The sequence below is a fragment of the Parasteatoda tepidariorum genome, chromosome 8 (genome assembly GCF_982258835.1).
Source record: "Parasteatoda tepidariorum strain Cologne lab strain chromosome 8, Ptep-v5.0, whole genome shotgun sequence".
NCBI lineage: Eukaryota > Metazoa > Arthropoda > Arachnida > Araneae > Theridiidae > Parasteatoda > Parasteatoda tepidariorum.
In genome coordinates, this window is record NC_141762.1 from 59,307,596 (window position 1) to 59,319,795 (window position 12,200).

A 12,200-nucleotide genomic window follows, 5' to 3' on the forward strand; every position below is an offset into this window, starting at 1 on the left:
ATGGTTGCGATTTACTTTTTGGCAGTTCTGCGAAAGAATTCTGCCAAATCTGTCATCTTGAGCAGTGTAAGCGACCTATCCGAATTTGGCTTTTTCCAAAAAAGAAGCGTCAAGGAATTTATGCATTTTAGTAGCGTGATCTTAGTCGAAAGAACAGAGCCAGATGTTAAAGTCAGTGTTCAGCAACAGGGTTATATGTGCAATGCGTTTGTAAGGCCTGATAACCTCGCTGCCGTAGTTGTCACGGATGATGAGTACCCAACAACAAAAGCCCACACATGCTTAACTCATTTACTAAATGCATTCTCCTCATCCATTAAACCTGAAATTTGGGCACTGTCTGATGCTGACTTAGAATTCCCAGAAATTAAGACAATATTTAAAATGTTTTCAAATCCAGTAAAAGAGCCAGTAAGTGCTGCTGGATTAGAGGAAGAGTTAGATGAAACAAAAATAATATTGCATAAGACTGTAGTTGGCATTCTTCGAAGAGGTGAAAATTTAGATGATCTCATCAGAACTGCTGATGATATAAGTGAGCAGTCAAAAGCTTTTTACAAAAGCGCTCGAAAATCAAACTCCTGTTGTACTGCCTTGTAGATATAAATTGAGTCCTCAATCGAAAACTGTTTTTAAAACAACTCACATGTTTTTTGTTACAATGCTTTACATGAATGAATGATACAAAAGCAAATCTTGGCGTAATGTGATTTCTTTCAAATTTTGTAAACATTAAATTTCAACTTATTTTTTGTTTTTAGTAAAAGTAGTAGCACTTTATGCTTGGATTTATTAATTTGGCTTAAAATTTTGGTTCTATACTCCGTTTCAAGGAGCCAAACGGCAAACTATTGTTGATACTTGATAATTTTTGGTAATAGGTATCTAATATATTAGGAGCTGTAATAACAGGTTTTTGCGCTCTTTCCCCTAAGCGTAATAGTAAATATAATTCCTTCGTTCTGTTACAAAATTAAAGCAATTTTATAAAGATGATATTCAAAATTCTTAATATTTGCAAAAACGAAAATAGATTTATTATAGTGAATGGTTTGTTGCACGAAACAATATTTATTTTTTTATTGTCACGCATACAAATGAAAGTATGCGCGCTAATTACAATGTATGACTTATAAGTCCTTGTGAAGTCAAAAACTGTTGAGCACGAGTTCGAGAACTTAAATAATTACGAGAAACGAGATAGAGCAGTACACATGACAAATGGTCTCTTAAATTCAAGCTACTTAATTTTTTACTTCTCTTGAAAAATTACTTCATTTTTAACTGGTAGGAGACGATAGGGAATGCATGCTTGCCATTTACCCTAGAGAGATAAGGCCGATAGAATTAATTTGTTGATTTTAGAATTAGGAAATCGGAGGGGAAAAAACATTTTCTTTCCCAATAACAAAATGCATGCAAAAACATTTGGTCACGTCAAGTTTGCAATTTTTTTTCTTCTTCAGATTAAGCTACGAATTCCACACTTTGAAAAGATTAGAAAAACTGTTAGAGGTGGGTATACCAGGAAGGTTCTTAGTCTCAAAAAACATCCGTTTATAGAATACAGGTCAAGTGTATACGGGTCATTGAGCCATTGTCCAGAATGATATTGGGCTTGGTTATCACATGAGCAGATGCGGCACTTTATCTAGGGCATCTAAACTTCAGGGGCTTCTAAATTATAACATTTAAAAGATTTCAATTAAAGGCTTATATGATATTTGATTTTACTTATAACTCAAGATTCTACCTAACTGATTCACTGAATTATTAAAAATTGTCTAATTTATGTGCTGTGCAAAATTTTTTTTACAATGTTTGTTTATTCAATGAAAAATTTAAGGCTTTTTTCACACCGATGTGAAAATGACGGTTCGTACTATTCGCATTAGGCTAGGAATAATACACAAGATTCTTAATCATTTGGGAGCATTAGAGAAATTTAGAGTTAGATTGGTGCAACAACGAGACACATGAGTATGATGTAAAACCTTACTGTACGCATTGGTTGATGTAAACTTGTAACATTTTTATTCAAGTAAAGGTTATACAAATTGTATAGTTTGAACAAATGTTGAGGCTCAATTAATCATAATTCTGCCCAAGTCTTCAACTCTTCTTTATTGAACCTTGTTCAGAGATTCCAACTTGCTTAGTTTGTAAGAGATTTATTTCTAGTGGTAGACAAAATTAGTGCTTGGATATTAGATTTTGCTTTATTAAATTCAAAGAAAGCTGATTTTCGCCTATGAAGCTACATATGAAATGTTACTCAATTCCAATAAATTCGTAGCCAGGCATTCAAAGAGTGTTCAAAATGGCACAAAAGAGATTAGAAAAACACATTAAACACTTACTAATGAAATTACAATATTTTGCATAAATTTGACAACTCTGCATTATGTTCACTGACATTTTTCCAAGTTTGTTCTAAATGTAAAAATTTTATCCACCTTTAGGGAAAAGAAAAAAAATCTTATCGCAACAATTTTAAAATTATTTCCGAATGATTTTAACAATTCACGACCAACAAAATAGTTTGACGTTATCGTTAGATCTCTTGAATATTTTATGTTGAACATTAATTCCTAAGAGCTTAAGTTTTCTCACATAAGTTCCTAAAGAGAAATTTTTTGCACTGATAGGCATAGTTAAGGATTTATAATCGTGCATAAGTTTATCTTATATGTGATACAATGTAATCAAAAACAAAATAATTGATGGTTTTATTGTAAAGCAATAAAATGGCTACAAAAAGAAGAATAGAAATGTGTGTCAAAAGTAAGAATTAGATGTGGGATTCTCAAATTGTGGGGCTTGAGCTTTAACGGCACTTGCATGTTCCAAATAAACTACCAAAATATTCAAATCTTTTTAAAAAGCAATAACAAGCATCTATTCCAATGTTCTACAATCATTGAAAAAATTAATGGGTGAGAAACTTTTTTCACATTTACAGAATTTTTGAGAGAGTTAGAGAAAACGAATAAGTTTGTTTTTATGAAAAATAAAAAAATGCAAAAGAAATTAATTGAATAAGTAGTTTATATATAGATAAGTAAATTTCTAGAAATAATTTTGCGAAACTGAAGTTAAGACTAACAACGTTAAGTGCGCAGAAAAAAACACCTTTTATACATATTTAATAATTTTTGTTTTTATTATCAGATTTTCACGTACAAGGACTCAAACTTAATGGTACGAGAGCTTAACCTTAAGTATGCTAATTTATTGGTGCAGGCAATGTTTTAAGTTACAAAATCATCTTTTTAAACTTTTATTTTTCAAGAAACGATTTCTTTCCGTTCCTTTTGCATAAATTAAATTTCAGATTTTTTCTGTCATTAGCAAATAATAATTAGTTATCAATCATATTAGGACTGAGATAGCCTGGTTGGCAGGGCGCTGGACTCGTGTTCGAATCTAGCCTGCCGAAGACTCCCCGTGTGGTAATTGCTGCAAGTTAAATCTGTCGGGTCACAAAACCCTCCATGCTCCCATTACAAATTATATCTCGGGAGGGGGGAGTACAGAATTGAAGATTGATTGTTCTCTGGTGCAGCTCAAAATTACGATCTGTGGATGAATGGGATGAATGAATGCATGTATGAATAGGTTCGCTTTATAAACAGGTGTGACGTATGGGTGTGGTAGATGTCGAATTTTTGGTCATAGATGGCGCCACCGGAAAACAAGAACAATTGCATCCCTTGCCTTAAGGGCCTACGACAACATCAAACATATTTTTTTGCTCGGGATTACCTTTGAAAAATTAAAATTTATAATTGCGGAAAAAACTTTTCTGATTTGCTTCATTATTTCTGCAGGTATGGTGAAATATGTAAAAAGTGCAATTAAATATTTAGGAGTCCAGATTTTTGATCGTTCCCCTGCCTAAACTATTAGGACCATACCTTCCAGATTGTTTCAAAGTTTCATGCTGCCCAACATGTAATTCGTGGTTGCCAAAGATTTTGAAAAATGATCCTATAAATCAAAAGTGGGAGTTAAATCTAAAAAAAAGATCAGTAGACTTGAAAGCAAGTCATAATATTTTTAATTTCTCTAAAGCAGTCTCGTTAATTCAGTACATTTAGAGTGTAATCGATGCAGGAATTACACCTGATCCAATTGAAAGGTTAATTCGATTTAATTTCCCAGAAATATTAATTTTCAAAGAACCTTGCATAGAATCAGAATAAAAATTCATGAATTTTTATAGTATTCGAACAAATTGTTACTCACATTATTTTAACTAAAAGTATCAACGTGCGCGATATTTAAGAAATTAATGACCTTATAAAATATACTCTTTCGAAAATAAGCGGAGAAATGATAATTTCAAGAAGAGAACAACACAGTCATTTAATAGAAAAATATTTATTTCACATTAAGATAAAAGACAGTTGATAAGTAAATAAAATAATTTTTTAGCTTTATGTATTCTCCCTAATTAAAACTTAGAATATATCATTTTAATACGCAAAACATGTGCACAAAAAATAGTGTAAAGGAGTATTAAATATAAAAAATTATAGGCATAAAAATACTGATTTAGAAAGACAGGATTCATTTTTTTCTTTGTTTATAAATATTGGAAGCGTAATCAAAAATTAAATTTTAAGTAGAATCTTCCAGCTTTTCTGGTCTTGGTAGTCTTTGTAAAATACCTCTGTTTCCGTCCAATAAAACATAATCACCTAAAATCATAAGAATAAGAATAATAGAACACAATTCAAGACTTCGATGGCAAAGTTAAAATATCTTTTTATTTTATTGTTACATAGAGATTTTTAGGTTTATCTTAGTCTAGAAGGAAGTGGAATGTTGAATATTATAAAGGGTGAAACGCACAGCAACTGCAAACTTAGAGCGAGCGAGAATAGGGGTTGTCATAAAGATAGGGAATTGCATAGCAGCCCAGGGTCGGAAATGTCATCATACACCGCTTATTATCAACTGACCATTCGTGGAATTTAAACTAGCATTTTTATTCATCTTAATTTTATGTTTCCTAATAATTGTTGTTGAAAATTGCACTCAAGCCCAAATTTAGCTTTATTTCATTTTACTTTATTAACACGTTGAATGCCATGCTAATTTCCCATGACCAAAGTGATTTTTTCAGTGTGCGTTGTATTAATTTCTTCAAACCATTTTAGTAACGATAATAATATTAAAAAAAACTAAAAGCATTAAAAATTTACTCGAATTATGTGTTTCGAAAAATCTTGGCTTCACCGGTCACCGGTGACCCCCGTGCCGCTATGAACAAACTCAGTGCCGGTCACCAGTGACCCCCAAGGCATTCAACGTGTTAATCTGAAAATTACTTTATTAATTTGGGAACTAACTTGCAGAGCTCCCAAATGAGTAAACTATGTCATAACAGCTATTTCTGTTCCTATTCGAATACAATTTTCGACAATGCAATTATAATAGAATAATTCAGGAGACATAAAATTTAGAAAATTTCAAGAAATAATAGAGCTGAATCAAATCGGAAGGAATAATCAGTTTATAATGGGGTAGCGCACCCTAGAAGAGTACAATGGCATTTCTGGCCATGGGTTAACCAATTCTCGATATTTATAACTTATGATGCGTATTAAAGGTTTGTAACCGTTGTACTGAATCACACTGTTTAGGGGTCCTCTTTAGACAAAATAGTGATTTCACTTCCTGTATGTAAACATGAGGCCAAATTCCTTTTTTATAAAGTAACTAATTAATTTTTAGAATATCTTTTGTTTTGCTTTATTTACCTAAATGTGTTTACTCAGCCTGGATAAGAAACTGGCAATTTTGTTACTAGGTTCAATTGATATTTTAATGAATATTACGAAACAACGAAAGATGCTTGAAAATACTAATGGGTTAAAAAATACGGTAGAACTCACATCATTCTTCCTAGGTTAATACAGAGAAAGAATTTCTCTCCTGTCTATGTTAAGATATTTTTGCTACTATGGCGATAGTATGATATTGTTTTGCTTTTCGTATTGAATGCTTTTGCTTTGCTTTTGGTATCGAATGCCTTTGTATGCTTTTTTTTTGATGCGTATGCGTTTTTTTTGTTTGTGTAGATCGTGTGTCTTTTATACGAGATCAATTTTTACATTAACTATTTTTAATTATATGAAAGCTTAAGTAGAAACTAGAAAAAACTTCAGCAATATCTTACTACAGTCAAACCCCGCTATAGTGAACATGGTTTATATTGAACTTCCAGATATGCTGAAAGAAATGTTCATCCCCGTGCCATGCTATACACATATATTATTTTGTGTGGATATAGTGAACCAAAAAAGTGAGGAAATTGGATATTATGAACTTTTTTCTGTCTTCGATTGATTTTATTTCTTTATTTTTTGGTAAGTTTGAAACTTTTCTACATAAGCCGATTTTTAAAACCATATATTAAGTGGAATGTAGCCATAAGCATTTTTTCTTGTTTACTTCCTCGACCTCAGTTTATCATCCCTGAATAAGGGTCATCCCTAAATTTTTCACACCCAAGACAAGGAGTAATAAAAAATAAAAAGCCGTTTTTATTTTACGTTTATTTCCGCACATTTTCCGTTACTACGTACTGTTTTTTAATCAATTCTGTATTTATTTTTATGGGTCATTTATTCAAATACTGTGTAATTAAACGTAGCAGCTCGGAAAATTAGTTAGAAATGCTTGCAGTACGGATATAGAGAACACCCTGTTATAGTGAACCAAAATTTTGGTCCCTTGATGGTTCACTATAGCGGGGTTTGACTGTATAATGTATTAAGATAAATCACACTTTTTTATGCCTCTCAAAATAACAAGTACTGCAGCAATAGTCTGAACGCGTTTGTTTGTAAACCCAATAGAAAACAATAATTTTTAGAAAAAAGGCAACAAGATTTTATTAATAAGAATTTAAATTTTAACTGAATTCATTAAAATTTTTAAGATGAAACAATGGGAATTGAGAACCACAGATCTATGACCTAAAAAATAGTTCATCATTTCTTAGGAGTAGCTATGAGAGTTGAGAACCATCGACCTAGCACTTGAAAAATAGTTCACTATTTTTTATAAATAGCAATAGGGATTGAGAACCATTGAGAAATAGTTCATTATTTCATAGGAGTAGCAATAGGAATTTAGAGGAGGAATGAGATGACCGAAAACTATGCACCGTTACTATTTGCTCAGAAGAAAGCAATTTTTACCCCCAAAAGCTACATTGGGAGAAACAAAACTAAGGTTTAATTATTTTTTAAATTTATTTTATTATAAACTTGTATATTAATTTTCTTGTTATTTTTGAGGGATTTTTAATTTTCTCTCTTTAAAGTGAGATATAGTGACGAGTTATGAACTTATCGGAATAAATTTTTATGACGATTTTCATTTTAACGTTGATTTAACAAAAATATATAATATATCATTTGTTAATGCTATAAGTTGGTGACGGAACTGTTAATACCTGTTTTAAATTGTCTTGTAGCTCCACGGAGACCAGCTATACAAGGCAATCCATATTCTCTGCTCACCACTGCACCTGAAAATATTTGTAAGTGTTCATTAAATTCTAAATTGCTGTTTTCAGATTTTAATTGCTTTAAAAATTCAAATTTTGAACTTCACAAAAATACGTTTGAACCATCAACTCATAATATGAGTTTGCCAATAGACGTTAGTAAACATTGTAAAATCGTATTTTTTTATAGCAGATTTTTAAATCTAATGAAATCAATAACTCCTGTTTTTTTAATAAAACAATGACGTGAAAAATTTTTTTATGAAAAAATTATAATATGATTGAGGCTCTCAAAATAAAAAAGGCGGATATCAACCTACATAGATATCACATTTTACTCCTGCTATCTATATTTAATATGCTCAAAAATCAAACAAATTGAGCTATGTCAAGAACTTTATATTTTTTTTCTCATTTGTCAAGAGTGAAAACAAACATATTTTTTGCCTTCTTTCGTAGAAAGAATAGGATTTCAAAACACAAGATAGGTGGGGGATCTGCCGTTTTTATTATCTGAGATTCATTTAAATTTAAATTGGGTGATTTTTGTCTTCCATAAGCTAACAACTAAATTTTAAATAATAACAATGGGAAGATTTAAGATCAATACATACATTTTAATATTTTTACTATGCAATCATGGAAAATGTGAAGTCATGAAATTTGCTATTGTAACCATTTTCCAAGTAATAAAAATGCCCGACTAGCTCAATCGGTAGAGCACGAGACTCTTAATCTCGGGGTTGTGGGTTCGAGCCCCACATTGGGCGGCAAAATTTGTAACCATTTTCCAAGTAATAAAAACACCGGGCTAGCTCTGAAACTATTTATTTATAGATACACAAGTGGGCGACCTTTGTGCTAAAATACAGGGGGTTAGGGCCGTTGATCTAACCCCCCTTGTGACGTCACCTTTCTCTATATTTACCATGTTTTCTCTCATTTCTTTCTGTTGCACTGATGAAGGTTGCTCTTTGAGCATTCGAAACAGCTGTCTGCATTAAATATTTTTTTTTGTGCTCCTTAACGTTGTTTACCTTAGTTTGTGTTTATTTATATTCAATGGCAGAGCACAGAAACAGTTTTGCAAATTAACAAACACAAATTAACGACGAAACTCACAAAACACTAAAACGGATATATTATTTAGGAGATGTTCTCCCTTCGGTTGCTGTAGTTCAACTCATTCTTTACTGTTCTCGCCACGAGATGGCGTGGTGGCAATTCTAAAGTAGTTCTATAGTTGCACTATTACTTTAAATCGTAGAAAAATTTCCAGCTAAAAGCAGAAGTTAGAAGGTCTATTATAGGCTTTAAAATTTTTTATGCTGATGAAGAAGCTTTAAATATTAGGCAAGCATCGAAGGGCTGCATGTTATCTTTGCGATTTTATTATTTTTGTCACGAAAATTGGGTATGAACAATACTATTTTAAAAATTAAATTCCATTTGATGAATAATTGCAAAAATAAATAAATAAATCAAATTGGAAGAAATGGTTGAACAAAAGGTTGGATACGCTTGGATTATTTTGCTAATGAAAGAAAAAATAATGTTAGTAAAAAATTTACCCTTTCTTTCCCCACTCCTTCAATTCTCACACAATTTCAAATACTTTTATTTTTAATTGGACTATGCGGCTTCTGGATAAAATAACGTAATTGGATAAAATTTTCTAATGAAAAAATTTTTTTTAATATCTTTTTGAATTTATATCTTTTTAAATTTATATATTTCAAAGATAAAAATAAAAGACTCGAAGGCAATAATCAAAAAGAACAACCATGAGATATAAGTCCACCGATTTCGGTAACAACCCCAGCAAGAATGGGAAAATACGGCGACCATCCTATATCTGTGCTGTAAGTCACCAGAATTTCGCCTGCCTGCAAAGAAAAAACTTCTTATAAAAAAGTAACCCGAATTTCCCCAAAAGATCTTAAAATACAAAAATAGGTGAAAATAAGTTTAAAATAAACCAAAATGTCACTGTTTAAACATAAGTTAAAAATACAAAAATAAACAATAAAATAAAAACGTGATACATAAACATAATTAAATTGATTATAGTTCTTGGTATGGTAAATATTTTTGATCTTTTTCAAGCTGACACTTATTACAAAATCAATGTGTTAATTTCATGGGCTTATATAAAAATATAAACTGAAAGATACGATTCGCTTATGTATTATTTCCACTTTTTACTTATTTTTTCAAAAATTCCCTTTTCATTATCTCCTATAATGTCTTAGAGCCTCATGTTAAAAATGTTTCAATAGAGGCATTATAAAGGTTACTGATATTACGCGTGACATATATTTAAAATTTTTTACTTATAAGCATTTATTTATTTTAGATATAATTATTGACAGTGCGTATTTTAGAGTGTATCAGGTATTTTAAAGTGAATCAGGTATTTATAGTGTATCAGATATACACAACTCTAATGCACATGGGCATCATGGCACCTCCAATCATGTGACAAGTGCACACAGTGCAATAACGATAAAAAATAATTTGCTTTCCAATTAAAATTTATTGAATACTATAAGATATTTTAACTCTAATTATTAATTTACCCTGTAAGAATATGTGCACTACATCTTAACTATACAGCTTAAAGATTTGGGTTTTTATATCGCTGAAACAATTTTCGAATCAGATTCAATTGGATAACTGCAAGCGACGTCATGCTAAAGAGTTGAGCCTGATTGGCTGAACAGAGCGAGACGTCGTTTGCAAGTATCCAATTATCATAGTAATCACAAAAAATTATGACTACTGTTTTTTTTTCACTTCAAGTTTTGTAACTTACGTTATTTAAGAGTTCCTTAATTGAATTTATTTTTTAATTTGTAGGATTTTTGAAATAAGGTAATAAGTTTTTGCTCTGAATTTTTCCTTAAAATACTATATTGGTGGTGAAGCATTTTTATTGGATATTTAAAAAGGGTTTGAACTTATTTGGATAGAATAAAACTATTAAAAGATCTCTGCATATTTAATTTTAAATATGTAAAATATTTTGAGTCAATATTTTTTGCCATAATATCGATTTATTTTATTCAATTTCTTGATTATGATTATAATACAAATTAAGGCTTGAAAATGTATTTTTAAGTAATAGTGATATATTGTTTTGTAAATATCACTGTTATTGAATGCAAAGTTACATGATAAATATTCTTAAAAATCCTTTCACAGTTATTAAACAACCAAATATATGATAAATAAAAACTTAAAATGCAATAGCTTTTTCAACAAGTGAAAAAAAATGATCAGCACTTATTTTAAACCTTTTCTTCTCTCTCTCTTTCCTTCTTTTTCTGTTATTGTTGTTGTTTCTAATGCTACTTGCCACACGGGCAAGCCTGCTTGGTGAAACCGAGCAAATTTTAAGCAGGGTGTGCGTTTCTTGTTTTTCAGTGGAGCCATCTATGGCCAAGAATTCGACTTCTGTCACACAATACGTCGCACTCGTTTATAGGGCGGACCCATTCACCCACAGATCGTAATTTTGACCTGAATTAGAGAACGATTGATCTTCAATCCAGAACCCCCAGAGGTATTGATTTGTTATGGGAACATGGAGGACTTTGCGACTCGACAGAATTTTTACGTGTATCAGTCACTTTACTACACGGATAAAGCCAGCGGGGTTCGAACCCACGAACTCTCGGATATGGGCCCAGCGTCCTATCGACCAGGCTATCCCGGCCTCCTTCTTTTTCTTAACAAAGATGACAAATTTTCAATAGTTTCATAAAAAATATTCAAAAATTAAATGTAGTAAATTTTTCTTAAGCATATTTCGTCAATATATTAATAGCATTAGTCACATTAATTATTTTTATCACTATATTCGCATTCGTCCTAATCAAACAATTTTACATTATAGAGAATATATTTTTTAATGCCCACCCTTTTGACACTCGTCATTCAGATACCAGTAGGGCAGATTTGTTGGCCACTCTTTCAAGGGCACCATGTTAGGAGGACCAACGTTGCTCCCACAGTAAGAGCAGAGAGTACATAAAAAGAAATGAAATCCGTGCCTTGTCCAGGATTCGAACCCAGAACCTTTCTGATGTTACCACTACACAGTCCGGTCGGCATACAAAGACAACTTAAAAATCAAATTTAAATTAAGTATACTTTTTCTTAGCTGTTATTATTGAGAATAAATTTTTTGAAAGTTTAAAAAGTTGAATTTTAAAATTTAAAAATTGTTTTATCAAAATATTAACTTTAAAATAAGTTAAAAGCCATAAAAATTGGAAAACAAAACGAAATCTGCTAAAATATGCACCGTTGTAAGTGTAACAAGACAGTTTATGAAACTAAAATGTAGTATTTTCTGTGAAACGCTGCACCAAAGTTAAACATCTGTATAAGAGATAGTGTAAAACATTCAATTTCAATTAAACCCTGAACAAGGGAAAATGCGATATTAAAGATAAAAATTAAGTAGTTTTAAATAAAGCTGTACAAAAATAAATTTATAAATTATTTCACATTGCGGATGGATGTTTTTTTCCAACCGCAATACAAACCTTCAAGAGTTCAGCTTCTTCCAATGTCAGTGCTACTCTAGCAAATGCTTTTGCTACTCCCGGACTTACTGGATTACCTTAAATCAAAATAAGTATTTATTAACGAGGTAGTAAGTGTAACA

The 12,200-nt window shown here is 31.1% G+C and overlaps 1 protein-coding gene and 1 pseudogene across 7 annotated transcripts in view; one reads left to right on the top strand and one right to left on the bottom strand.

The window, feature by feature from the left end:
- Positions 1 to 600, top strand: LOC107444332 (synaptobrevin homolog YKT6 pseudogene; annotated as a pseudogene).
- A 3,767-nt stretch (positions 601 to 4,367) lies between these two features.
- Positions 4,368 to 12,200, bottom strand: part of LOC107444606 (uncharacterized) — a 71,137-nt gene continuing 63,304 nt past the window's right edge. For 6 of the 7 annotated variants that reach the window (XM_087168944.1, XM_087168948.1, XM_087168943.1 and 3 more), the window contains 4 exons: positions 12,079 to 12,155; positions 9,309 to 9,411; positions 7,472 to 7,546; positions 4,368 to 4,703 (listed from right to left, as the gene is read on the bottom strand). In XM_087168944.1, the coding sequence (XP_087025070.1) occupies positions 4,624 to 4,703; positions 7,472 to 7,546; positions 9,309 to 9,411; positions 12,079 to 12,155 (335 nt within the window). In that variant the 3' untranslated portion in view covers positions 4,368 to 4,623. Of the gene's footprint in view, positions 4,704 to 7,471; positions 7,547 to 9,308; positions 9,412 to 12,074; positions 12,156 to 12,200 lie in introns of all 7 variants that reach the window. The other variant, XM_087168946.1, reaches the window with a different exon arrangement.